This window comes from Sylvia atricapilla, chromosome 19, assembly GCF_009819655.1.
Source record: "Sylvia atricapilla isolate bSylAtr1 chromosome 19, bSylAtr1.pri, whole genome shotgun sequence".
In the NCBI taxonomy this organism is placed as follows: Eukaryota; Metazoa; Chordata; class Aves; order Passeriformes; family Sylviidae; genus Sylvia; species Sylvia atricapilla.
The window spans coordinates 10,265,196-10,292,401 of record NC_089158.1 but is presented as its reverse complement, the minus strand read 5'-3'; the positions used below and the strand labels follow the sequence as shown (position 1 = coordinate 10,292,401).

General features: G+C 45.7%; 1 protein-coding gene and 1 long non-coding RNA gene across 2 annotated transcripts in view; both read right to left on the bottom strand.

The window, feature by feature from the left end:
• Positions 1-27,206, bottom strand: part of LOC136369861 (uncharacterized) — a 174,069-nt gene that overhangs the window by 10,040 nt on the left and 136,823 nt on the right. The gene's annotated exons all lie outside the window — the stretch shown is intronic.
• The window catches only part of NEK6 (NIMA related kinase 6), a 44,488-nt gene that overhangs the window by 8,825 nt on the left and 8,457 nt on the right, over positions 1-27,206 (bottom strand). The window contains exons 2-7 of the mRNA XM_066332972.1: positions 19,068-19,189; positions 12,078-12,218; positions 11,172-11,234; positions 9,835-9,945; positions 6,522-6,630; positions 5,194-5,301 (exon numbers count right to left, since the gene is read on the bottom strand). Coding sequence (XP_066189069.1) covers positions 5,194-5,301; positions 6,522-6,630; positions 9,835-9,945; positions 11,172-11,234; positions 12,078-12,218; positions 19,068-19,160 — 625 coding nt within the window. The 5' untranslated portion in view covers positions 19,161-19,189. The remainder of the gene's footprint in view (positions 1-5,193; positions 5,302-6,521; positions 6,631-9,834; positions 9,946-11,171; positions 11,235-12,077; positions 12,219-19,067; positions 19,190-27,206) is intronic.

Below are 27,206 nucleotides of genomic sequence, written 5' to 3'. Positions count from 1 at the left end.
GCTGAGGAGGAGCAGGTCAGACTGGCACAGTGCCCCAGAAAGGCCCTGTGCAGGGCGGAGACCAGAGCCCTGCTAGGGAAGGCTTTTTACTGCACTACACTGAGTGACTTCCCTGGACTCCAGGAGCAGGCAGGACTCGTTCAGAGGCTTTCCATGGCTCTGTCCCATGTGCATGCAACACCCACACGATGGACAATCCAAGCAATCCCCACACACCTGCCAGCTTTCTGTACAAGAGCTGACTTGGCTGGGACAGCACCGATCCATTTTCCTGCTAACAACTATGCAGCTGCAGAGGAGATGGTGATTCACTCCAGGAACTTGTGGAAGACACTTGTGGAAGTCCCCAGTGAGCAGCAGAGTAAGACACTTCCCCACCTGCAGCTCCTGCTGGCTGCTGCTGTGCTGCAGGAGCTCATGGAGCCGTGGGGCACGTGGCAGAGAGGAGCAGCCAGGAGCAGCCCCAGCCCAGACCAGCCCTGGGCACTGGGCACCTCCAGGTCACCGGGGAGCCAAGACAACGTGTGGGCTCCAAGCAGGGCCCTGCTGTGTGCTGCAGCTCTGCCCCTCTGTCACTGCACATCACGCCTCCCCTGGGCAGCGTGCCAGCAGTGACAGGGCGGTGGCAGGGCAGTGGCAGGGCTCAGTGTGTCACCAGCCCCCAGCAGGGGCACAGGGGCTGCTCCAGCCCATTAATGGCTCCGGGAGCACTCCAGCCTGAGCTCGTTTTGTGGAGTCCACCTGGCACATTTACCTATCATTACCGTGGTCTTGTCAGCAAATGTACAAACAAGCAGGTCTCTGCGTTTCAAAACTGATGCATTAATTTTTAAATAACTGTCGTGATAAAAGACTGACAAGGCCAATTCTCTTTATGGCCTGTCCAACATTACGTGGGAATCTCCTGTAATGAGCATCTTCTAGAAAACTGCACAAGGTTTCCAGAGCAATCACTCGGGGCTCACCATTGCATCCCATTAGTCAATTTGACAAGAACAGTCTAATCGGAGACTATTCACCAGAAACTTTCTTCAGCATTTCCCTGCTGAAAATACAGAATACTGCTCACATTCAACACTATTCACCAGGTGGTAGAGAGAAATGCATTTGGAGTCACAGAGGTCACAAAACCATAGGGCAGATTAAGGAAGGAGTTCCTGCTCTGTTCCTGGAAGTTGGAGCCCTTCACTCAGACATCAGCCCCCTCAGCGATGGCAGAGCATTCCTGCCACCCCAGCACTGCCCCTGGGCAGCTACAGCAGCCCTGGGAGAGCTGCAACACCCAAGGCAGGGAAATGATAATTGTTCCCTGTTAAGACTGGGAGCAGGGTCGCTTAATTCACCAGGAAAACACAAAGGCAAAGGTGGCAGAACCATCCCAGAAATGAAATTCAAACTCCATTCCTCTCACCCGTGCAAACACGGCTCAGCCTCGAGTGATGCTTCCTGAGCAGCTCACCCCTGGCTGCTCAAGGGCACAGCCAGACACAGTTCATGCTTCAGGAGGCCTCAGAGGCTCATGCCCCGAGTTTGATGTCAGCCTCAGCTGAGCAAGGCTCTCCCACACCTTTACACAGACTGCACTAGACTGAAATCAGTGCAGGATATTTCCAGTTATTTTTACAGGCTGTGGACATTGAGGTGTTTAAAATGCCTCATGCAAAACAAAAAACTGCCCAGTTTTTCAAAGAGTGATAAAGTCCAGAACTATCAGCTCAGCTTTAGCACGAGCAACACGAGTGCATGTTCCATGAACACACCTACAGCTGAGAGAAATACTGAGTATGTTTTAGTGGTACCTGGTGGTGCAAACACAGCAGGGAAGCAATTCTGCTGGAAAATGGGAGTCTGGCTGTCTCCCCTGGCTCACCCTCCCCACCCACACTTGTAGCTTACCAAGAAAAACACCCAGCATTATTTAAAAGCAGTCGAGTTCTCAAATATCCCTTTCTAAACTTTTGCATTCTTTGGGGTGCATTTCCAACAAGGCAGCTCAGGTCTTTTCCCAGGAGAATTTGGGAACCAGCTGAAGTAAAACTGTGGTCAAACACAAATAGATTTTAAATTCCTTCAAATCTCAGTATGAGGTGCCCCCACTAATTTTCATGGGGGAAACAAAAACAAAAAAGCAGATGCAATCTACTTACTCTTAGAGAAAAACAACAAATAGTTTGTGTGTAATATTGCAGCTGTTGTTACAAGACCTGTTGCCCTAAGCTCTCTATTTTTTTTTCATTATTATTGAATCACACAACTCTACAGAACTCCTTATAGTTCTGAGGCTGGGTTGGGCTTTTCACATGTAAATAATAAAATCTATCTGCAGCAATCCTGCATCTCTCTTTTCTTCCACAAATATTGCACTAGAGGCAAACCAAGAACTCCAAACACACACATGATATTGGCTGGTGACACTTTCAGTGGATTTCTTGTGTCCATTTTTTTTAACCAAGTCCTGATTACCAGCCCTTCTAAGCCCTGGGATTTTGTTTCAGATGGCAAACTGGCTTGGCAAGCAGAAGAAAGAAAAAAAGGCAGACAAATGGTCCATTTATTGAAGAGCTCTTCAGTTCCTCTCTGTTCACCCTCGCATCCAAGCAGGAACCAGAAGGAACGTGTAACACCCCATGTACTCCAATCCAGGGCTATTGGCATGTTCTGAACTGGGAAGATTTGACTTACGTGAATCTCCCAAAAGGAAAATCTGCTCCAAGTATATTCTTGTCCAAGAATAAATAATAAATCATCTGCTCCTAAACAAGACTATTCTGTGTAAAATCGGTTTCTTTTGGGGTTTGGTTCGTTGTTTTTCTTATTCCTCTTGTTTCTTCAAAATGTAAAGCCAGTCAGGGGCTCTGGATAATGCCAAGTTTATTTGGCTAAAAATGGACATTACACCAGCTCTCAAAAAAGTTATCCTTTTCAATATTAATGGAAATTCTCTGTATTTAATACAGCGCCTAGAAAAACAAGATCTACCACCTTAATGTTCAGGTTACCAAAGCCTAAAATTATGGAAGAAAGGTGAACCACCACATTGTAACAAGTAGTAAAATTCACCTCAGCTACACCCAGTACCTTTAGAACAGAATTTCCTGGCAGGGCTTGTGCAGGAAGAGCTCTTCCCTATGGAAAAGCGTCTCCTGGAGAAGGGGCAGTCGAGGTGGTGCCCTGTGGACTCTGCAGCCCCAGCTGGTTCCTGCTGCCTGTGGCAGCCCCAGGAGAGGCTGGAGGTTGGCAGGAGTGCCCGTGCAGGTTTCCAGGGCCCAGGCCTTTCCCTGCCCCAGGGGCTGGAGGCTCCCGCCGGCGCTCGGCGCTCGCCGGCATCTCACGAGCTGTGTACAGGCAAATCTTTCATTTTTCTTTCATTACCTCGGCATGTACTGTCACTTAATTTTTATGTATGCAATCCTTCCTGACAAATATGATCTGCTGCCTGGTAATTCATCTGACGTTCATTCTGTTCCTTGCTCTAATTACGGCTCCGTCCCCGGCGCGGCGGCGGGCGCTGCCGAGCCCCTGCTACACCTGTCAGCCGGGTCGGGGCTGCCTGATGCCCTTTCATGCCAGTCTGCTGCTAGCGAATGCGAGCGAGGGGAGAAATGAGATGAATACATTTGCATAAGGCGCAGATTCGATTCATGGGTCAGCAGGCAGAGGAAGGATGGCTCGGGGCGGTTGCCGCGGTAACCGGCAGCGGGGAATGGCCGTCAGCTGCCCCGCTCGGCTCTGGGGTGTCTGTCCCTCTCAGCCCCTGCAGAAATGTCTTCATTAGACCAAACCCAGCGCCAGCCCCTTGCCTGCTGCTGCCACGCCTCCGTCTCCGGAAAATTATCAAAAATTTTTTAAAAATATATATATATATAGAAAGAAGCTTCACGGCCGCGTATTTTCTGATTGTTAAAATGTTCTTTTTCAGCTGGATCCAAGAACTGCTGGGAACGGTGATGTGTCCATCCCTCCCACAGCTCCAGCCTCCCTCACTGCTGCTCCCTCAGTGGCCTGCCCCTCTCAGCTGTTTGCAGGATGCTGCTGAGGTGAGGAAGGGCAGGGTGTGTGCACCAGGGGCTGAGCTCTTCCTACTCCAGCTTTCTCAATTAAGAGAGAGCAGCCCTGCTAAAGGTCACAAGCTTGGCTTACATGTGCAGCCAGTTTCCAAGCCCCAATTTATTCTTATTAATATAATAAGTGCAGCAGTCAAACTGGATAAGATCATATAATTAGACATGATCATATTTTGGCCTGTTCAGATGATGTGATTGTAACTTCCTGTGAAGAGGATTTATTTTCATCTATTAAGTACGGTGGGGATATATCCTAGGACAGCTTTTGATACAAAGGGAAATCTGAAATTTCTTATTTTATGAAAGTGAACTATAGAAATGCCTCCTAATTTTAAGCACACACAAAACAAGGCAGGTAGCCCAATGCTGCTGGGTCAGGATTAGCAATGAAATTTGCTCACATCTAAGAAAGGATTCAGCAGAGGAAATTGCAAAACACAAATACTGAAACAAACATCGTGTGTTCCAAAGTCAACTGAGAGACATTAGTTTAAAAGAGCCTAAATATTGCACCAAAAGTCAAAGCTCCTTCACTGCTCAAAAAATTCAGACCCATTAATAACAATGGAAAAATCAGTCACCTCTCAAGAGGTTACAGACACAACTATGAAATACTTTATACTGTAAGACCTGAAGAATGAATTGCATAACTATGCAATTTTCTACAGCACTAGAATTAATGCTAATGGTAAAAATGAGGAAGACAACCTTGAGCTATGGGGAAGATATGAAGGAAAGCTGGATGTTTAAAGCACAGGCCAGGTTTCATGGGACAGATGAGCCATGAGGGCTCACCCACCTCATCATTCCCAGCCAGGGCAGAGCCCTGACCAGCAAAGGTAAAAAGGTAAAAGGCATTGGGGCAACACAGAATTCCAGTTCAGAGAGGAAAAGCTGCATTTGCTGTAAAACACCAGGCCAGGCCTTCCAGAAAAAAAAAATAAAAATTCTAAACCAGAAGATACCTGTCAATGCCTCCAAGGAGCATGTCAAACAGACGTGGCTGGAAACGCAGCCCCCGTGGGCAGCCTCCCACTGCTGTCACCACGGGAGGACACATGGACACCCTGTGTGTGACCAGCAGAGCTGGCAGTGCACGCCAGGCCCTGCTGAACGAGCACCAGCTTACCTAAGGAATGTGCTGCCGTGGTTTTAGAGCTAAAAAACCGGCCTAATCCAAGATCTCCCAGCTTCACCACCCCTGTGGCTGTTATAAACACGTTGGCTGGTTTTATGTCTGCAAGAAGAAAAAGGTAAAAGGTCAAAGCCACAAAAGGTTATTTGGTTCTAATGCAGCAATAGAAGCATCGCCTGGAGCGCTCAGGGTACAAAGAGGCTCGAGCAGAACCGTGTTTCTTTAGAGCTTTGATAGGCTCAATCTTCCAAGGCTTCCAGCTCTGCACAGACACAAAAATCAGAGTGTACTTCCCAGCACACAAGAAATACCAATGAGGGGAAATGCAGGAAACAGCTCAACAGAACAGAGGCAGCCCCTTTATCTGCTGGAAATCAAAGGAATGAGCCCAGTTCTCTTTGGGAAGGATCACTTTCTGCAGGAAACTGCACTGCCCACCGCCATCCCCTCATGCAAAGTGTAATTACTGGTCCTCATACAGCAGAATTGTGGGCTCTGCACAGCCCAGTGGGTTCACCAAGGGTAGAAACCACCACAACCCCAGTTTGCCAAGCAGTCATGTCAGAACTGAGGCAGAGACTCAACCTGAGGCTCCCCATTTCAGCCCTGTAATAACCTGGATTATTACAGAGCTAATTCAGGCACAGTTGATACACTGCATCAGGAGCAAAAATGATATCACATTGCTGAAAAACACAGTGAAGAATTCCCTCCTTCAGAGGAGCAAGGAAATAACAAGCAGCCAAGATGGGTGCTGGTGCCTTTTGGGAAATTTGCAATTCCTGAGTCCTTCCCAAAGCACTTCACTGACACTGAAAGCAATAGTGTAATTTTTTGGATAGAGCTCAAAGTTATAAGACGTTCTGAGACAAGAGATTCAAAAATAATTAATGAAAATAGAGAACAGGTTATGAGAGTGTGGGACATATTTGTATTAATATTTCAGAAAAGCCTGCAAGACAGGAAAACTCTTCTCAACTCTCTAAGGTCACAGCTAATATAATGAAGACTATTTCTTAAGAGTTCACTGTATCCAGGAGTCTCAGCATTTTATTTCTGACACTTTTCTAATGGCAAGTTTGACACTTCTACTTAATATCAGTGTCTGGAATACAAAGCAGCTCATCTTCCTAATACCACAGTCACTTCGGCCTGAATGCTTTAACAATGAGGCAGAGACAGAAGGAGAAATCCATCTCGCAGGCTCCAGCCTCTCTAAACATGCATTGGCTGAACATCAGCATAATTGTTTTTGAATGTAGGCGCTTACTAATTGGAACATTATATTATTATTCAGTGAAAAGAGACTGAATTAATGTTACCTCTGTGCATCACCCTGCGGGAGTGCATGTGTTCCACTGCACTGCATAACTGCACAAAATATTTCCACACCGTCCTTTCCGGGATTAACCGTTTCTGCTTTTTAAAATACTGTGGGAGGAAATAAATAAAAGATCAGTGAAAAAAAGAAAAAAAAACAAAACAACATATTTGACTCGTTCCCAGAATTGTGTTAGTCAGCTGCAGGTTGCTCAAGTCTTCCAAATCTGCAGCTGCATGACTTTTCTTCTGATTAGCTTTTAACTCCTCTTCTCTGTGTGGAAACTTCGATGCAGTTCACTAATTAACAACTATTATGAAAAATACGCTTAAATAGGTTTGACATTTTTGAATGGACACAATTACGATTAGCATTAATCTCCTTAATTACCTTGCAAAACATATTTAACGCCTCAAAACAACAAATGCCTCAAATATTTTGCCTTAAGAAACAAAAGACCATTAAAAACCCCCTTGTAAACATTCATTATTGCATTGTCTATAACAAGAATAAGGAAATCTGCTCCCCTTTTTTAAAAGATGGCCCGAGCACCAATAAAGTATCGATGTTTGTTCTGTGATCAGGTAGGATAACGCGTTCTGTTTGATGCACAGCAGGAATAGTGAATGAAGAGCCCTCTCTGGTGCCACAGCTGGGTGTGCCTGGGCAGTGCTGGGTCCCCTGGCAGCACCTCTGAGCTCTCCCAATAATGGGCAGCACAAAGCAGCAGCACCGAGTGCAGCCCACTGCTCAAGTCTCCTTCCAGCCACTTCGGGAATAAAGAGCCAGCTGCACACTTCAGTGAAGGCCAGGCATTGCAGGCTTCAGCTGCTCTCCTTGCCGTGCAGGGGGCACAGAGCCGTGCCTGGCACTGCACCAGGCATCCCAAACCTATAGCCTTTGGATCCTTGTCCCTGCCTTGCCACGGAGCCAGCTCTGCAGGCAGGGCATTCACCAGACACACCTCGACACGAGCAGAGGTGTCCCGGTGCTGCCCTGGCACACGGGGTGGCACTGTGTCACCCTCCTGCCCCACCTCTGCCTGGCATGGCAGCCCTGAGAGTTCCCAGCTGCAGCAGCAGTGAGGGGTGGGAGTGCCCTGCTGCCCCTCGTGCTTTCCCCCCTCTGCACTGACATCTGATGTCCCTTGTCACACTCTCTGTTCCCTGTGAAATGCTGTTACCAGTTCGTGTTTGACTCCAGCAATGGCAAATTTTCTTTTGCAGCTCAGCTGCGAAGGGGCACGACTGTGCAATTCCCCAGGCAGCAAATCTGACAGATTGCAACAGTCTCAACCCAAAACTCGAGAGTAGAGCACAGAAGAATTACAGAGGGTGAGGGAGAAAGTGTTATATACACAATAAAATTATTTAATTCTCATTAAAATATTTAAGAGTGGATATGCAAGACCACAAGTGATAATTTTCTAAATGTCATGTCCAATAAGGTTTGCCTGACATTTACAAGCAAGTCCCAACTCTCCGGTGGGTTTTTCCTGCAGCTCTACATCCCTCATAAATAATGCAGGCACCGGGGTGTGACAGAGACAGGCCCTGGCTTTGTCACCTTCCCAGGGCTGCCACTGCTGGCCCAGCCCAAAGCCACACTGCAGCTGCAGCTCCTGGGGAAACTGCCCTGCAGAGGGGAGCTTTTGTTCCCTCTTGGCTTCAGGGCTTGGGTTTTTGTTTTTTTTTTTTTTTTTTTCTTTAATTTCTGTTAGAAATAAAAAAAAACTAAAAAAAACTAAAAAAAAACTAAAAAAAAAAAAAAAAAAGAATTCCTAGATTTGCATGAGCTGAAAATCTTCATTTATATGACCTTGAAAAAAAAACCAAATACATCTTCTTCGTGCCTGAACTACAGAGGGAACACAGAGCTGTAGACACTGGAAACCAGCACAGTCCAGCACTGGGCAAAGCAGCAATGCAAGACTCTACCAGTTATGTTTTGGAAAATGTAACTCTTACTATAATGACACAGAAAGTTATTTTAAAAAATTAAATGGCCAACCCTGATAAGCAAATGAACATATTTGTCAGTCTTTTTAAACTAAAAACTACAGATGACTAAAAAATACGAATATTTATCACGAAATCTGACAATTCTGTAGGTAAAACTTACGTCAGCCAAGACTGCAAACTCAAGCAGAGCCCAGAAGGTCTCACACAGCCACAACTCCTGCTCTCATTTTTTGTCTTTTTTCCCCCATTTTTAGCCATTTTTTCTCCACTTTTTCTTCTTTTTTCCCCCCCCATTTTTTAACCCAATTTTTGGGCATTTAACCCCTTTTTTCAACCCACTTTTTTGTCATTTTTTCCCCATTTTTAGCCATTTTTTCTCCATTTTCAGTCCCTGGGGTTTTCCATCGTGGAGCACAAGCAGAGAAAACCCGAGAGGAGCGGTGAGTTTCCCAGGCAATGGTGGGAAAGGGCAGAGCCCAGCAGAAGGCAGCACAAAGGCAGAAGGATCAGATTCCCCCGGGTGAGGCTGGACTGAGCCCTGGGGCTGTCCCAGCAGTGACTCTGCTGCTCCCAGGCCTCTCCTGTGAGGCCACGCAGGTTTTCCAGGGTTTTTTTGCATCCTGCAAATTCTGACTGAGGGCTGAATGGGTAAACTTGTTTGACAGCCTTTGGCCTAGTGCCTCATTGCTCTGCTGGCAAAGAAAACAAATCTGTTAATAAGATATTTTAACTGTGACAACAAGGAGGTGGAGAACTTCCCAAACATTCATTTATGATAATTATGGAATAAATGATGGCAAAACCCAGGTAAAACATGGAGAGAAGGTTGAGAGTGCTAACAAACATGATATAACACATCTGTTCTCACAAGGGATGTATGTCTAAAGATTAACATGTCAAAGAAAATATAAAAGCAGGTGGTAACAGCTTAACTAAAGCTGGTTTGTAGCAATACAAGTATTCCTAAGAGCAACATAAAAGAAGAACAAGTACTTGAAACATTTCCTCAAACCCAAATCCCCGCTGCAAAGAAAGTCAATAGACTTCCTTGAATGTCTTCAGAGTGGCAGACAGGCGATGTGAACAGTGAACCCAGCAGTAATTAAATGTCCCATCAATCACTGAGCGAATCAACCTCACAAATAACTGTCCCACCAGATCACAGACACCTCCCTCTGCAGCAGTGACCACAACCTCAGCCCAGGGCCTGGGGTATTTTAAATGCCACCAGGCACTTTGGCTCAGGTCTGGAAGCAAGTCATGGGTGTGCAAAGCTGCAAGGGGAGGAAAGGAGTGCTTCTAACGCAGCCGTGGGTCAGGTCTGCAGCACCTCCAGGACAGACACGTCCTCACCTTAATCATCTGAGAGAGATCCCCAGCATCAGCCAGCTCCAGGACTATGTTGAGTTCGTTGTCCTCAATGAAAGAATCCAAATACTTGATGATGTTGGGGTGGTTCAGTTGCTGCAGAGGGAGGGAAAGCAAGAGGAGCGGTGACAAGGTGACAGACACAGCACCTGCACCTCCTGTCACCCACAGCCCGGGCTGGAGTGCTCCACAAACCCCAGGGAGGAGGAGGAGGATTTCCCACAGGCACAGCCCCTGGAAATGTCCTGAGCAAAGGCTGGAGTGCTCCACAAACCCCAGGGAGGAGGAGGAGGAGCATTTCCCACAGGCACAGCCCCTGGAAATGTCCTGAGCAAAGGCTGGAGTGCTCCACACAAACTCCCGGGAGGAGGAGGAGGATTTCCCACAGGCACAGCCCCTGGAAATGTCCTGAGCAAAGAGCAACTCCACCACAGGGAGAAACAACCCCTTCTGTGGGAAACTGCAAACCATTTAAAAGCAGTGTCCTGGAGGATGCTTTGTTAGGCAATAACAGATTTCCCCCCTCATTAAATAGAAACGAACCCCCAACTGTTGGTTACAGTACTCAAGGTCTCTTTGCCCATTAAAAGAGCAACAAAACTAAATTAAAACTTTGAAGGAAGACAATAACACACAAACTGCACATGTCAGTTTATTATCTGATTACTTATGCTGGCTTCTTCACTAATTCCTTTCTTTAATTTCAGTACAGCTCATTCTTTTATTCACAACTGAAGCTTGAATTTTTTTTCCTAGAACCAAAAAATATCACAGATCCTCTTTCTGAATGTAAACCTTGCCATTATTTTCCTCCATGGCTATGGAGCAACTGGCTCACGTTTATCCCTCCCTACACCTACAGACTCAGGCTACAGCTGCATGAATTTGAACAGAAAGCCCTAAAATCACAGGCACAGAAGTAATTATTTAATACTTTTAGAATGAAATTTGACTAGCTAAACTAAATTTTTAGCCTTTTGCAGTGTGCTGCATTTACTAAAAATAGATACCTAAAGTGCAACGTGTCTGTTTTTAATCAACAATTTAAAATAAGCTGCTAATGCATTAAAATCACTCCTTGTTTTAATCACTTAAACTCTCTGGGTTCAGAGCCTTTACCTAAATTATTGTTTTCATGTGTGGTATTTATACACACACATACATGACATGTGCAGGCAAAACTGCTCTCTCCTTTACTGTGTAAGCTTTATTTGCCAACCTAAAAACAATTTTTTTTCACAAAACAAAGCAAACAAACAAAAAAACAAAACTCACAAAAAGGAGAGAAAAAAGAAGAAAAAAGTAATTATAAAAATTCTTACCTTCAAGAGGTCAATTTCTTTAATGCAATCTTGCCTTGCCTTGGCATCCATCATTTCAAAAATCTTTAAACACAAAAACATAGAAAATAAAAATGAAACAACAACAAAAAAAGTACTTTATACTTTAACAAGCAGTTGGTGTTTCCTTCCCCAATTTGTACATCCTCTACTGTAATGAGTATTCACACAATCCCCAGATCAAAGAAAGATCAATGTTTTCTTTATTTTGAAGCCACCACAGGGATAACATTGGGGTAAAACTAATTTTAGAACCCACTGGCAATATTCTAAGCAGCACAAAAAATAAAGATACAAATTTGTGAATTTGCTGCTGTGATTTTCATTGGTTTAGTTGTTATTCATTTCATAGAGTAAATAAAAGGCAAAATGTTTACTTTTCTCCTCTAAACAGACACAGCTTCCACTGATTTCTCTGTAATAATTAACAATAACTTTGAGCATTAATATTCATTCTGCAATGATCACTAAGTCACTGGAAATAAGAGATTGGAGGATTAAAGGCAAAGTTCTTCAAACAAAATGCTGCTCTGAATACTGCCCAATACTTCCAACCAAGTTTAAAAAATCTACTCTTCTGACATCCCAGTTTTCACAAATTCTTCTCCAACTCCACCAGCAAGCTCCAGCCTTTTTCCCTTCCATGTTCCCGTGGTTCAGCTGCGTTGGGATGGCACCAGCACATTTCATAACAATTTGGTGAACCCTTTTCATAAAGCAAAAGGTAAAACTTTAACATGAAATGGCTCCAGTGCTGTATAATCCTGGTTTGGACAGAGGAGCCCAGTGTGGGGTGATGAGGGGTGGAGACCCTGCAGGGCAGAGTTCTCTGTCCCCAGGTCACCTGGCAGCCCTTGGAACGTGCCCCTGCTGCCCTGGAAGGCTCACCTGCACCTTCTTCAGTGCCACAGGTTTCCTGTCCAGGAGACAGGTTGCTTTGTAAACTTCACTGAACTGGCCTCGCCCGATCTTCTTCTCAATCTGAAAATCTGCCAAGGTGCAGCGATACGGGTACGACGTTAAATGTCTCTGCAAGGGAAAGGCAGTCAGCGACCCTAGAGAGCCACAGTACCCATCCTGGGAAATGTCTCTGCAAGGGAAAGGCAGTCAGGGACCCCACAGAACCATGACACCCCTCCTGGGAAACGTCTCTGCAAGGGAAAGGCAGCCAGGGACCCCACAGAACCATGATCCTCATCCTAGAAAATGTCTCTGGCACAGGAAAGGCAGCCAGGGACCCCAGAGAGCCCCTCCCTGTGCTCATGGGCACAGCTCCCACCTCAGATCAGAATGGAGAAGAGCCCCACCACAAACACATTCACTCCTCACAGATGTAGCCCTAGCACAGGCTGGAGGAAGCCAAACGACTTCTTCAAAAAGGGAATTGAAGTCTTGCCTTCCGTGTAAGTAACTAATTAATCCCAACCTGCTCTCCCCGGCTGCAGAGGCTCTCAGCAGCCCTGGCTGCCCGTGTCAGCGGGGAGATGCCCACGGTGCAGCCCAGCAGGCCCAGGTAAACAGGCAGGGAGAGGCAGCCTAACGAGGAGCACGGGCTCCACGGACTGCCAGGGCTCCCCAGAGCCCTGCTGGTCTCCTCTGTAATTAGCACGGCTGCCAAACAATGTTTAAAAAAGAAATTATGAAAATTAATTACTCCAAGTTAGCACACACGTGCCAAGTAGAACATTTTCGAGTTTCAGCATCTCGAGCCTTTTCAGAGTTTGCACCAAAAGGCCCAAAAAAGAGAAGTTCCCGGCAGAGCTGGGGGTGGGAAGGGCTCCCCAGGGCCAAACCCAGCAGGCACACCCAGCACAAGTGTCCCGGGAGGGCTGCAGGCACATCTGAAAGGCAGGTTTTAAGGAATGACTATTGCTACCACCGTCACTTCCCAATGCAGCAGGAGAGGGCTGGAAGCCAGATCTGAAATGCAGGGAAAGCTTTCAGACAGGACCTGCAGCTATTTCTGAAGGCAAGCCCACAGAAAGAGGAAGGTCACTTCTCCAAGTGCCTCCTTCAAGCAGCTCAGGGCACAGTTCCCTGTAAGAGCACTCCAGCCTCCCCTACACTTGGAACAAGTCACCAGCTATTAACTGCAATCAAAGTTTGGGTCAGCTCTCAGTGCTTTGTGCTGTGCTTGGAATTATGCTGCATTCACAGAGAGAACAAAACCCAAACCAAAATTCAAGTCTAAAGATTGATTTTTTTTTTTTTTCAAATTTGGCAGCGTACACTACCCAATAAACTGGGAGCATCCTCTCAGTGATGAGGGAACAGGTATCCTACAGGTACCAGACAAAGGCAGAAAGCTGTAATTGCTTGGCTTTGTTGTTTACATACATTCTCCTCTAAGTTCCTAAATCATCACCAGAGTGAGGCAAGGCAGGATGAAGGCAGACAAACAAATATTCCAATTAAGCAGCCCCTGCAGCCTTCTCAGTTCAAACTGGTTGCAACCTCTCCTTGCAGGGGTCTGATAAACAGAAGGCCTCCTCCATCCCCGTCCCAGGGGCTGGGACACTCAGCTCCTTGCAGGCAGTGTGACAAACATCAGTGCCAGCACAGTCTGCATTTGTCCCGTTTGCTGCTCTCCACCAGCAGCATCTCTGCTTCCCAACTGTTTTACACACCAGCTGCTGAGCGAGTGCCTTGACCTGCACAGACAAACCCCTTTCCCCAGACAAAACCAAGGTGTCAGCACATAAACCTACAAAGCACTTGTTCCTAATTGAAGAACAGAAAGGAATCACAGCATTTCCTTCGCCTTGTGCCTCCTGAGATGTTCTTGAGCGGTAAGAAAGTCTGAGCAAAAGCTTTTCTAACTTGCAGTTACTACTCACAATAGGAGCAGCACTTCTAACAATGTTTTATGAGGCAACTACCACAAAACTTTGTTTTTCAGAAAGAAATCCACACTGAAATCAAGGACAGTTTCCACTTGCCTTTCCTAAATCAGTAAAGTGTGTGTTTACACCCAGAGTGCCTAAGTGTAAATTAATATTTCGAGGACGAGCCCAGAAATATCTCCCAACTTCTGAACGGGAACAAATAAATAAACGTTAGGCAAGTGTGAGGGGAATGTGTCCCTTTGCCATGCAGAGCCCTGGAGCCTGCTGGGGGTGATGCTGCCCATGCCTGGACACCTCTGCTGATGTGTTCTGGCACTGCCAGCACTGCAGCTGCACATTTACATATGCAATGACCTAGATTTGCATGGGCCATCACAACCTATCAGACCTAATTAAAGTAACGGAGCTTTCAGAGAGGGCAGGAGATGTTGGGTTACAGAACAAACCAGGAATCATCCTCAGGTGAGCCCAAACTGGACCAGAAAGGCTCCTACTGAGCTCTTTGCCTGATGTTGGAACTGCACCTTCTCTCATGCTCTGCTGAACTGAAGGTAAGCAGGAAACTGGGAACACCTGGGAAATACCTGTCTTGTCAGAGCAGTGCCCCTCCAGTCTGCCCTCACACACACCTCACTCACTTCAGGACTCTTGACACGGGCCACTCCATTGTTTCCACAATTAATCACCACAGTTTTTCAGAAAGCTGGCAAAGAACCAATCCCTGTTCATTCAAACAACCTGTGATCTTTATTTCTGTGAATCCTGGAGTTTCCACGTACAGATATAAATTCCGTGCAGTAAGACACCACCATCATCTTCAAACCTGTCCACTAAAAATACATCTTCTCATTTTTAGGATAGATTTGGGCTCAGCTTTCCAGGAGTGCAGTAAAATTCCTTGCCTCTACAGGGTGCCAAGGTCACCAATGGAGCTTGAATTAAAAGAAAAGCTAAACAAAAAGAAGAAAAGGGGAGGGGAAAAGCCAACCAAGCAAAAAGGATCCCAAGCACTGGACACCACAAAAACTGGGCTGTTGGCACATTTCTGCTCCCGGGGCAGCTGTAGGAAGAGCCCAGTCTGGGGAGAACTTGTTTTGAGACAAAGGCTGTTCTCTTCATGCACACAAGGAAGTCTCATTCTTCTCCTACTCCATGAAAAAAACCACAACTGCCACAGATTAAAGTCAAAAAATTCCTCGTGCAAATAAAAAACCCATTCATTTTTAAGGAGAAATGCAGAGATTATTCCAAGAACAAGCTCTTCTGGAGAGAAGAACATCTCCTCTGGCACACATGTGCTCTGTGAGAGGGAACCACTGGTGCCAGAGCACAAATTCCAAAGCTGGCAAAAGCAGGCAAGGGCAGCCCTTGGCACAGAACTTCAGGGAGAACTTTGCCAGGGCTTTTGGGCTCAAATCCTGAGGTGTTCCAAGACTGTCTGCAGAGCAGAACTGGTAAGGTTTCACAACACTAAAAAAATCTCCCAAAGAAATAAAAGCTTCAGTTATCTTGTAGTGAACAGAGGCACAAGGAATCCAAGAACGGGCTGAGAAAGAGGAAGGTCCATTGCTAATTGCACAGTATGGAAACCCCGAGTGCTGATGTTAATTAATAATAAAGTCAGTTGTTTTACTGCTGATTGGCACGTGGGAAACAGGCACCAGTCATCCCTGCACAAAGGGCTGCAGGCATTTAGAGTATTTGTAATCAACCTAAAAACTGTTAAGATTAGTTAACCAACAGTTAAAAAGTCAGACAGTACAACTTTCAGATGCCAATAAAAGCAGCTTTCCTGTAGAGCCACAAAACCAAATATTCTTCAGAAGAGTAAAAACACACTCGCCCAATTAATTTCCTGAAATCTCATTAAAAAATTTAGCCTGACTAAGTCATACACTTCTGACCTGAATTTTAATTATCTTTACGCTGGATATAAGGGGGTTTTTTCTGATATTTGCAATGCATCATTAATTTTAAAGGAATGGTTTCCTTGCTTCCAAAGTGCATACTTCATCTGAGTGACATTTACAGTAACTAATTTCACCTTTAAAAGACATCTGCAGCAGTGCTGGGGGAGCTCCAGCCCCTCCCCAAGAACATGCACACATCAGGAGCAATGATTTACTATCAACATCAGTATCTCAAACCCTTTTAGAGTGCCCAAAATTATACACCTGCCTCCATTCAATAATGCCTACCTGAAAAGAATTCTGCATACTTTGAGGCTGAAATTCCAGGGTGAATTTATGAGAACACATTAGAACAGATTGATTAAAGAAAGAACTTCTAAGCTTGCAAGAGATGAGGAAACTTTTAAAATATGGATTATCCTTCAAACAGGTAGCCAAGTAATTATTGAAGAATACATCAGGTTTTTCAATTTGAGCTCCAAAATTAGACTACACAGTCATAAAATATCCTTCACCTGACCTGTTACCTGGAAATTTAAAGTTTGCTGAAGAACTTGGCTTAAGTTTCAAAGTTTCAGCATCCCTGTGAGCATGACTGGGATCTATCCTGATATCCAGATATTCTGTGCCTATCTTGACATTTGTACCACAACACGACAAGGAAACGGAGAAATATCAGCTTGGCAATAGGAGGACAAGGTGACATGCACAAAGAAATTAAATTCACCACAGAAATAATCTCTTAACAGTTCTGCTGCTAAGATGTGAGTATATAAAAGAGTTATTTAAAAGTGAGTTACTGTGTTTATTTAGTATGAAAACTAAGTTAAAAATTGCCACTCTATATTTTTATATCACTGATTTACTCCTAAATAATCTTTTATTGCTCGCTGTTATAAACACTAAGTAATGTGGAGACTTAAATAATTAACACCTTCACTCTGGAACATGACTAGAAAATGTTCTCCCTCTTGCTGATGAACTTCCTCGGGGCATTTCTGGGCATGAATGAGAGCCAAAAGCCAAAACTGTGATTTTATTGGACATTTAAAAACCATTTTTTTGTATTATGGATAACTCCTAAGTACCCAGCATCACTCAAAGGCTTCACTAACCAAACTACAACAGCTAAAGGCTGAAAGAGCAGCCTGAGACGCTTACTCACATTTTGTACTGATGAGTTATAAAGCAGGAACAACCCCTCTGTCAGAACTGACAAAAAAAGAAGCTTCAGGAAGCAGCATAATCATAGGGAAAGCTCTGGGAGAGGAGCAGGTTGTTGCTTTGGGGGTCTTTCGGGGGCTGGAGCAGTGGTGTGCAGTGAAAGGGCTGGAGGGAAGGGGACACCATTCCATACAAAGCTCCCTCCTCATCCAAGACTCCAAGAACTCATGTTCTGGTTTTTTTCTGTTTTAAGTTTTCATCTCTGCCATTGATGACATTTCTCCTAAGACAAGTTTGGTCTATTTTATCTTCCCAAACCTCCCTCCCTCCCACAAACTATTACACAGCATATCTGCATTACTCAGATTTTCAGAAGAAAGAAAGGATGGGCTTTTGGATTCTTCCAGGTAAAAAAAACAGAGATTTAAAAAATTATATATATTTACATTCCTGAAAAATGGAGAATCAGAAATATGTCATCAGCAACCCTATCATGTCACCAATATAAGGCTTCTTAACACTACCTTTGTTATATGGGTTTTTTTCCAGTTCCTTGGTAGACTGTATATTTTTGTTAATCAGGTCTTTTTGTTATTTTGACAGCAAAACCAAAGGAAGTCTTCCTGCAATTCTAATTCCAAATTAGATCATTCTCAGAGCAGTTAACTAGAGGCCTCCATTAAGAGAACTTGGGTATTACCAGAGTTGAGGGGAGGTTTCACTGAACAATGACCATACAGCAAAATGAGCCCACTCAGCATCAGCATCACAGCAGAACACAGATTATTAGCTACTAATTACACTTAACTATGTCATTACAAATTCTAACATGTGCTCCAAGATGCCATGAATGTATCTGCTGCACAGGAACACTTCCTAATCTTGTTCATGAAATAATTACAGGGGCACTATCCTGCCAAATGAGGCAGTAATTAACCCTAATTGCTCAAAATGCAACTGGCTAATTCTAGGAGATTAATCAAGGGGATTCAATTATTATTAAATGACTTAATATGACAAATTGCTACATTAGGAGAGGGGGCTTTGCTCCACACCCTGCTCCTTTCCCAGCAGTGCACTCACTCACTGTGTGCAGAAAACTCCCCTGGAGCAGAGCCTGTGCTGGGCACTGCCAGAGCTCTCCCAAGGCCAGCCTGTGCCTGGGGAGCCTGGATCACCCCTGGATCACCCCGGGATCACCCCGGGATCTGCCACCCTGGTGGCAGCAGCCAGGGATCACCCCCAGCCCTCCCCACAGCCACAGTTCTCCTCTTTCTGACACCTTTCCATGGTGCTTTTGGGTCATTCCTTAAAACAGCCAAGGGGCAAAACTGAATTGCTGTGATCAACAGAAAACAGGCTGAGAAGTCAAGCAGGCAGAATTCAGAAAATCCAAGTTTCATGATGACACAGACTGTGGGTTAACCCTGGGTTTAGCCCCTTCTGCAGAAAGGCAGGAAGAGAAAGGAGTTTTATTTTAGTATGGACAAAATACACTGCAGGATGCGTTCCAGAGACTCACAGGGAGCCTAAGGTTCCATGTAGAATGAGCTTTTTCTTTTATTTGGTAATTACTTCTTCAGCACTTACTATGAAACTATAAAAGGTGATAAAATACATATATTCACTTACACAATCATCTATTTCACTTTGGCCTTTTCTTCAAAGAACCAAAGACAAGAGAAAGCCAACTCAGTATGTTTTTATAAGATGGTTTAAAAACTCTTGCTTTAAGCAAAATTCAAACTATTTCCTTTTTCTTTTATTATAATCAAAAAGTGGGTTCAGGAAACTCTGGCTGGCTGGCAGAATCCCAAAGTGGATATTCCCTGAAACAGCAATAAGTGCACTAAGAACAAAAGGAGAGGGGCAAAGGCAGCTCCATGCTCAGGCATCAGGAGTCCTTTCAGAATGAAGGTAAGGAAAGACAGAGACAGGCCAGGGACAGTGGCACTTACCTGAGGATCATGCTGGAATTCCTGCCCTGGCAGCTTGCACAGAGGGTTGTTCTGGTCCCCTAGGTGATGAGGATGGTTGTGCTGCCCTTCCATGGTGTCATACCAGACTCTGCCTCTCGGCTCTGCGGGGAAAGGGAAGGGCAGAGGTGGGTGTCAGTGCCCAGGGCTGAGCCCTCCTGTCCCCACACTGAGCACACAGCCACTGCTCAGAGCCACCACCTCCAGGGAGGACCCAGCACAGCGCCAGGATCACAAACACTGCTGGGATTGTCCCACAATAAACAGAAGAGCACAAAACAAAGGTTATTCGCTGTGGCGTTGGTTTGCTTTTGTCACCTCTAACAGGAGCTACTGTCATTTCCCCAGGACTCATGGTCCCCAGTCACTTAGGGGACATCCAGAAAGCTCTGCCCATCTCCGTTTGTAAAACAAAAATGACAGAAGGTCCCTCCAGACTGCTGTCACTTTCTTTGGTCAAAGACAACAAAAATTTACCCATAGTCTTTCTTCCCCAGCCTCATATTACCAGTTTTTATTCAGATTGGCAAAACACAGGAAGCAGGAGCTAGAAACTCTATTGGATTGAACAAGACTGAAGTGTTGTAGGAACAACAGACAAACAAGGGAAAATTCCATGAATGAATTCCTTTGCTGCAGTTCCAGGGCAGCCCAACACAGCAGTCAGAGATGGTACCAGAACATGCAAAGCTGTAAATGCTGCCCAGCAGGCAGCTGAGACATCCCAGTGCTGGAACAACACTGACCCCACTTTAACTAATTCTCCTCTGGCCCAGGGCTGTGCACACAGTTCAGGAACACTGTGGCCAACAGGGACAGGGCAGCTGTGGGACATCTCTGCCTGCAGAGAAGGAAGAGACTGAATATACCCAGATTCTCCAGCCCTTCCAGGAAACAAAACCCATGCTTGAACTATTTGTGTTCAAGGCTGACCTGGGGACAAACTCTGGTATTCTCTCAGCTGCTCAGGGGACCAGGGATCAGTCCCTGCTCCAGCTCTGGGGCCAGGCTCACAGAACACAGTGAGAGCACTGACAGAAGAGCCACAGGAAACACAGCCATGGCCCTTTCCCACACTGGGCCATACACAGGTTCTGGTCACCCCTGACCCCATCATTCCTGTCCTGGGCACTGACCGAAGCCTAACGGTGACAAGGGAACATTTAGTGGCCAACACAAGCATTTGCAGAAACTTATTTCAAGAGTTTTGGCAAGTATTCACTCAGTGAAGGAAAACAACCTGACCTCATTAGTGTATTAATAGTGTGTGCCTGGCACTTGGGCAATGACTAAGTCTTAATTTAAAATCCAAAGGTATTTTAAATATTTGAGGGAGGGCGGGAGAAAATATGACGCAGAAGAATTTCTGCAGCAAGCAGTGCTCTATTCTTTGAACAGTTGTCTGTGAAATAAACCCTTAGCTCTGGCAGATCTTGCCCAACACCAGCCACCACAGCACAGGGGGAAAGCAGAGAGAGGCTCCTCTTGTGTCTCAAGCAAATGAACTTTCACTCTGACAGTCACTGGACAAAAGAGCTGCAGCTCCTGCCACATTAAACAGGTGAATATTCTGTTCACCTATTGAGAGGGCTGCTCTCAATAAAAACAGTTTTTCAAAGTCAGCACCATGGAACTCCAGTGGGGGAAGAAGAATCACTGCCAGTATGAAGAAGTTTGATTTTAGGATCTTTTCAGTCTCAAACATCTGTAGGTTTATTAGTAAACCAGATGAAAATACTTAGATAAAACTATGTCTCAATATTGACTTTAAAGTGCCCTATGAAATTCCTACCTCATGTTATACTGCTGGAACTATCTTAATTATTTTATTATCCAAGATGTGAAGAAAGGCTGTTTACTCGAAGGGAGAGCCACGTGTCCTCTCTCTTCCACATCCACACGCACAGAGCAAACCCTGGCTCCAGCACTTGGCTGCTCAGCCCTGAGCTCCCCAGGACCCAGACGTGTCCCAGCCCCAGCACAGACACATCCAGGCAGTGCCACTGCAGTGTCCACAGCCCTGGCCACACTGGGCCTCCACTGGGGCCTGCCAGAAAGGACCAACGCTCAACACCAGGGAAGGGATTTACTTCTGGCCACGGGAACCTGAGAGACCTGATCACAGCCCAGTCTGGGCACTGCCAAGGGAACTGTCCCTCCCCAGCTGCCGCAGGGAAACTCAAGGAGCAGTCCCTGGTGTGAGGGAGCACCAGGGCCAGGAGCAGTCCCCAGATGGAGCACCAGGGCCAGGAGCAATCCTCAGACAGAGCACCAGGGCCAGGAGCAATCCTCAGACAGAGCACCAGGGCCAGGAGCAGTCCCCGGATGGAGCACCAGGGGCAGGCAGTTCATGGCCCAGGAGAGCTCAGCTGCCACGAGCAGGGGCTTGTTTGAAGTGCTCCAGCTGGAATCAGAGGAAGAGCTGTGAAAAGAGAGCCAGCAGAGCTGCCATGAGAGCAGGGAGCCCACGGACACCTCAGGACAGAGCCCTCAGGACAGCGTGTCCTGCCCCAGGCTGGCAGCTCGGCTGTTCCAGGTTCTGGCAGGGGCAGGGAGAGGGAAGGGCAATCCCCAGGAAGGGCCTTCACAGAGGATCTGCACATGGCAGCCAACAACAGGCTCTGCACTACATCCAGCAAGGCACAAGCTGCACTCTTAACACTGGCCCATTTTACCTTGATGTTGTCTTAGCTCTGCACTTCTTTTATTCCTGCTTCCAAATTTCCTCCAAAGTTCTGCAGTACCACACACTTACACACTGAGTCTTGACTATGACTGTAAATCAAAACATCTTTAAACTGCATGAAGCATCATCTGTCTTTCCAGGAAGTGAATAAAAGAACAGGATCATCATTACCACTCGTGGGAAAAATGACCACAGCCCCCACGGGATGAACAGCTCCTGCTCCCACACTACTGTCAGCTTTAGCTGCACAGTTATTGCTCCATGCAGTGGCACTCACAGGTAACCTGGAGTCTTTCCAAATACAGGGAAAACAGAAACCCCCTTGTGCAGCCAGCTCCCCTGCCACATCCCCAGCTGCCATCCCACCTGAGTGTCCTTACACCTCATCTCTTGCACCTAATCAGTAGAGAGCAGAGCACAAAACCCCATCAAACCGCAGATCCCTTGCAGGTACCTGACAGGTGGGATTCTCAGGGCAGAACAGCCCAGGGCACTCGGTAGCAAAGGGCAGGATCATTAGTTACGAGACACTCATTAAGGAGCAGAACCTCATCAGCATCCTGGCATTCAGTCACAGCGCCCTGTGCCCCGGGTGCTCCTCGCTGGAGCAGCTGTGACCAGTCTGATCGGGTATCACCATGTGTCTCGGGATGCCTCCAACTCAACTGCAGGCCAAATTATTTGCTCCCAGATGCATAATCAACATGACAGGCCCGTGCACCTCTTGAGCAGGCAGCAAAGCAGCAGCTTGTGTTCCGTGTTACAACCGTTTTCTGTACCAGCACTTTTCACCTTCCTGCAAGACACACCAGCTGCTGCGTGTGCCCAGCCCTGCTGCTGCCCACCACAGAGATAAAACAACACACAGAGATAAAACTGAGTGTTAAAGCACAGCTCTGTGACACGGACAAACGTGCTTTCCCCCTCAGATACTGTACACCTCATCCTCCTCCACAGGGGGCCAAGCAGCTCTCTTTGGGTACCTTGGGTAAAACAAACCAAAACAAAACGGGAAGTCAAATGTGGTTCCTGAAATCCGCAAGTTGATTAAAACCAGTCAAGTACACGACTTAACCTACTGCACAAATGCCCATCTTTTAGCACACACAGGGAGGTGTCAGGGCCTGAAATGCAGCAGGGCACAGCCAGCTGCAATATCCCCAGGGATGCACTGCCCTGGGAGCCACTGTGCTGCTCCCCGAAGGCTGCAGCAATGCAAACTGTTTTACAGAATAAACACAAGCACATCGGCACCACTGTCTTCCTCTCTACTGCCCAGTGATATTCTTCCTCTTCCTTGCTCATAAAATAAATCTGCCAGGGTACTCTACGAGATCACTGATATATTGAAATGATGGTCTGGGCTTATGATTACATGATGGCTGTGGTTCAGGGTGTGTGCTCTGGGGAAGGCAGCCCAGTCCTAGGAGAGTATTATTTCCCAGTGACTTTTATTGTCCATTACTTTACACCATTTCTGTCACGGCTGTGATGCCTGGTAGGAATAGTTCACAACAGAAATATCTCTGTCGTTAGTATTCTCATTGCAATTTAGTCAGATCAACCTTTAAATCTCATCCATCATACTGAAGAGCTTTGGCAAAGCGAGCGCAGTAATATATGCTTCCATGCAAAACCTAATTACAGGCTAGGTTAAAAAGCCTACCCTGTTCCTTCTGCAGTGCAAGGTGACAGGAAATCCTGAGCATCCCTTGGTTTCTCACTCTCCCTTTTTGCTGGTGAAGTGCGTAACCCGTTCATTACAGCAGACTGATTCTGTCTGGCACATGACAAACTTACTTGAACCTAACAATTAAACTTCTGACAGCGTTTCCAAAAGCAGAGAGTATTTACTGTAAATGCCTGACAATTTTTTTCCTCTCTGCTCATCTCTCTCAACAGTCACCTTATGATGACTGGAAATTACCATAAGCAAATAGCAGCCTAACATCCAAAAAACCCCTCATGTTAATGTGAAATACACACCTGCCAACACTGAAAAAACTATGAATATGAATGTTAAAGGAAACAACATGAGGAACAGCACTGAATGCTTGAGGAGAGAGCACTGCAAGGGCAGAGTTAGAGAATGTGATTCAGTAAAAACCTGCCTGTGGAGGGTGGTGGTGGTGGCATGGGCACCCCTGCCCTGCAGGAGGGACTGGGGCTCTCTCACCAACAGCCCCGGCTGCACTGAGGGAATTCAAACAAAAGCTGTCACACAGAGTCCAGTAAATCACCCAGAAAGAGTTTCTGGATTTCAGGCCTAGCACTGCAATGAAGCTGCATCTACAGATTGACACAAACCCTGTGAGCTACCTGCAGTTTATAACCCCTGGAAAGGATGAGGGTGTCTGGAACAAACTGACCGCTGAAGAGAAGAACAGTGCTTTAGTGACACATTTCAGAGGGTTGGATTTACCCCGAGAGCAGGTGCAGATGGGCTTCTGTTAGGACTTTGTGCAAACCAGATTTTAACAGCCAGTAAGGGAGGGATGGGCTCCTCAAAGACCCCAAAGCCACTAACTGAGAACGTTTGAGTGAAATGGCTGAAAAGCCCTGGAGCTTTTTCATACCGTGTCAACAAGTGATACTCATTAGACAAATGCTGTGACAGACACCATAATTCACTGTTCCATACCTAGAAGCAAAATGACATTAAGACAACTATTTAAAGCTGTGCAGAGTCACCTCTCTGTGGATGTCAATAAAACTAATGCTTCCTGCCAATAATTAAGTGTATGAAACATCCCACTCTGTTTCCATTCACTACCTACACCCCGCTCAGGTCCACATTCCCATTCTAAGCAAGGATTATAATTTCAAATACTCTGTCTCCTAGTTTGGGGGGAAAACTAGCACAATGGCTTGAAAATAGCACGGTCAGGCACAGTGTGCTTGGCTGGATCACTGTGTTTGAGAATTGCATTAGCCACTTGAGCTAATACAACACTTTGGAGAGAACATTTCAAGTGCCCATCTCTCACCAGGTAGGCAGGTAGTTTACCTCTACTTTTGGTTTCAACTTTGAAAAGTTTTAACTGAGTTAAGGCTTGGGTTTTGTTTGGTTGGTTTTTCACTGTGCTGTAGTACCAGCTCCCCAGAATTTGGTCTTAAACCAAAAACCATAATTGCCTAAGTCTTCTGGACACATTTCAGATGCTCTGCAGATCCATCCATTCCAAGGGACGGTTTCACAGGGCTCCTATCAAAGAGCTCCAGGATCAGAGCCACGAGCACTTGGTGATTTATATTTTCAGGTAAATGTTCCTTTTCACCATGTTGACTGGACTATTCGTTCCCCTTGTTTGATAGCACTCAATTTCCCAGTACAACACCACAGTAAATATTTATGTGCGATGTTCCTGTAGGATGTAAACATCAAACACACGTTCCCATCCAAAACTGAGGAAGGACAGCAGTCAGCAGCATTTAAAGGGACAATCCTTCCTCTGAGGAGAGGTGATCCTGTGACCAGGGTACAGCAGGTTGGTTTCCTCCTCAGCCAGTTCTCCCTTAGGCGTGTTTCAGAAAAAGGAACAAGCCAACCTTCAGTTATATTCTCACAGTTGCAATTTTGAGCCCTCCAGAAAATTCATTTTTATCCCCTTTGAAGCATTAGAGCCAGATCTCTGTGGCCACCACCGCTGCTAACGAAACATGTCAAAAACAAACACATCCCAAATCTACCTGGAATTTTACTGTACTGCTTACCAAGCATGCAACAACACGCTCACGTTTTAATTTATAATGCAATAAAGCCTTCAAACACCAAGCCAAATTATTTAAGAACACTTCTGTTATCCTTCTTGGAATTCATTCATTTCTGATGAAGGGAAGATTAAATATAGGCTGGAAATATATTCATACCATAAATGTTCACAGAAACTGCCAGACACTTTCACATCATTAAATGCTAAGTGAAATGAGTCCCATCTCAGGGAGGCACGGAGCACACGCTGTCTGTCCCAGCGCTGCCACCTCCGTTCCAGGCTGCCTCCTGCCACAGGGGGATGATTCCACCGCAGCCCCAGCCAGGTGACAATGACAGCTGAAATACAGCTCCACCCTCCAGCGACAGCTGAAGGACCCTTGTCAACACCGAGGGCCAAACTCAAGCACTTGGGCAGACGGATTGTTCTGAGGTTGTGGTGAAACCCCTCGATCTAAACCGACCCCTGAAATAAGTTTCTACCAGACACAACAAAGAATCCAAAGTGCTTCCACAGCTGGTTGCTATCAGACACCTTCAGTAACCACCCATCCCACACAGCAGCACAAGTGAGCACACCATCTTAGGCCAGGAAGACAAAACCAGAACTAAGATCTAAAGTACAAAAAAAAAAAAAAAATTTTGAATCAGCTCTGCTGCTACAGCCCCAGACCCTGAATGTGGGATTCATTCAGCCCTGCCCATCCTCAGAAAGTTTAACATAAAACTCTGAATCTTAAAGTTTTCCATAAATCTTTACGTACATATGTGATTGGAAACACCACCACTTAGCACTTATAAATATCTTTTAATTAGAACACTTCCAAGCACTCAAGAAGTATTAAGCAAACTCACAAAAATACTTCTGAAATACTGCTGTAATTTCTGAAATGTTTGAGAAATGCAGATCAAAGTACAAGAGCAAGCCCATTCAGAGTGCTCAAAATCCACAAAACCTGCTGCAACCAACTCTGCTCATGAGCTTCTCTCTACAGCCGTGCTCCTGGCTTTGAAAGACTCAATCTGTGCCTCAAATCCAGGGAAAAGGAATGGAGGAAAACACAGATATCTGTTCCCCCAACTTCAAAACATCGGAACGACAGCTTGAAGTATTTACATTTCCCATAATCAGAAGGAAAAGGAAATGATGCTGAGAATTGTGCAGCCCAGCCAATCCAAAGATTCATGTGATTCGAATCCAACAGCAACTTCAAAGCCACCTCATAAAACTCTACCCAAAACGTGCAGGCAGCCAGATGTTGGCATCCCAGGAAGAGCTTTCACAGCATCTGGATCCTGCAAGCAACAGCCAAACGGAAGCAGAAACTCTTCTCCACGTAAAAATATTTAATGTTCCTCTGCTCACAAAAATATTTTGGTGTTTTCTGCCCCAAAATAACTTATGCCATGTCAGACTGTCTTATCAATACTGCTAGTAAATAAAAGCCACCTTCCCTGCACGTTCCTGAGGATGTGGAACCAATGGCACAAGTTTCCCAAAAGTTAATGCAGCTCTTGAGGTGACATCCCCACTTCTGTGTCCGGGTATGTAGCACATCTCCATCTCCCTTCCCACACGGGCAGCTGTCCCTAAAGAGCAAATTCATTCCCAGCACCTTGCAGATCAAGGCCACAGGGTAAAACAAAGAAGATCTGTTCTTTATAATGTTTGCAGAGCTACTTTTATTACTTATTTTGATGACAGACAGGGTTAATGAAGTTC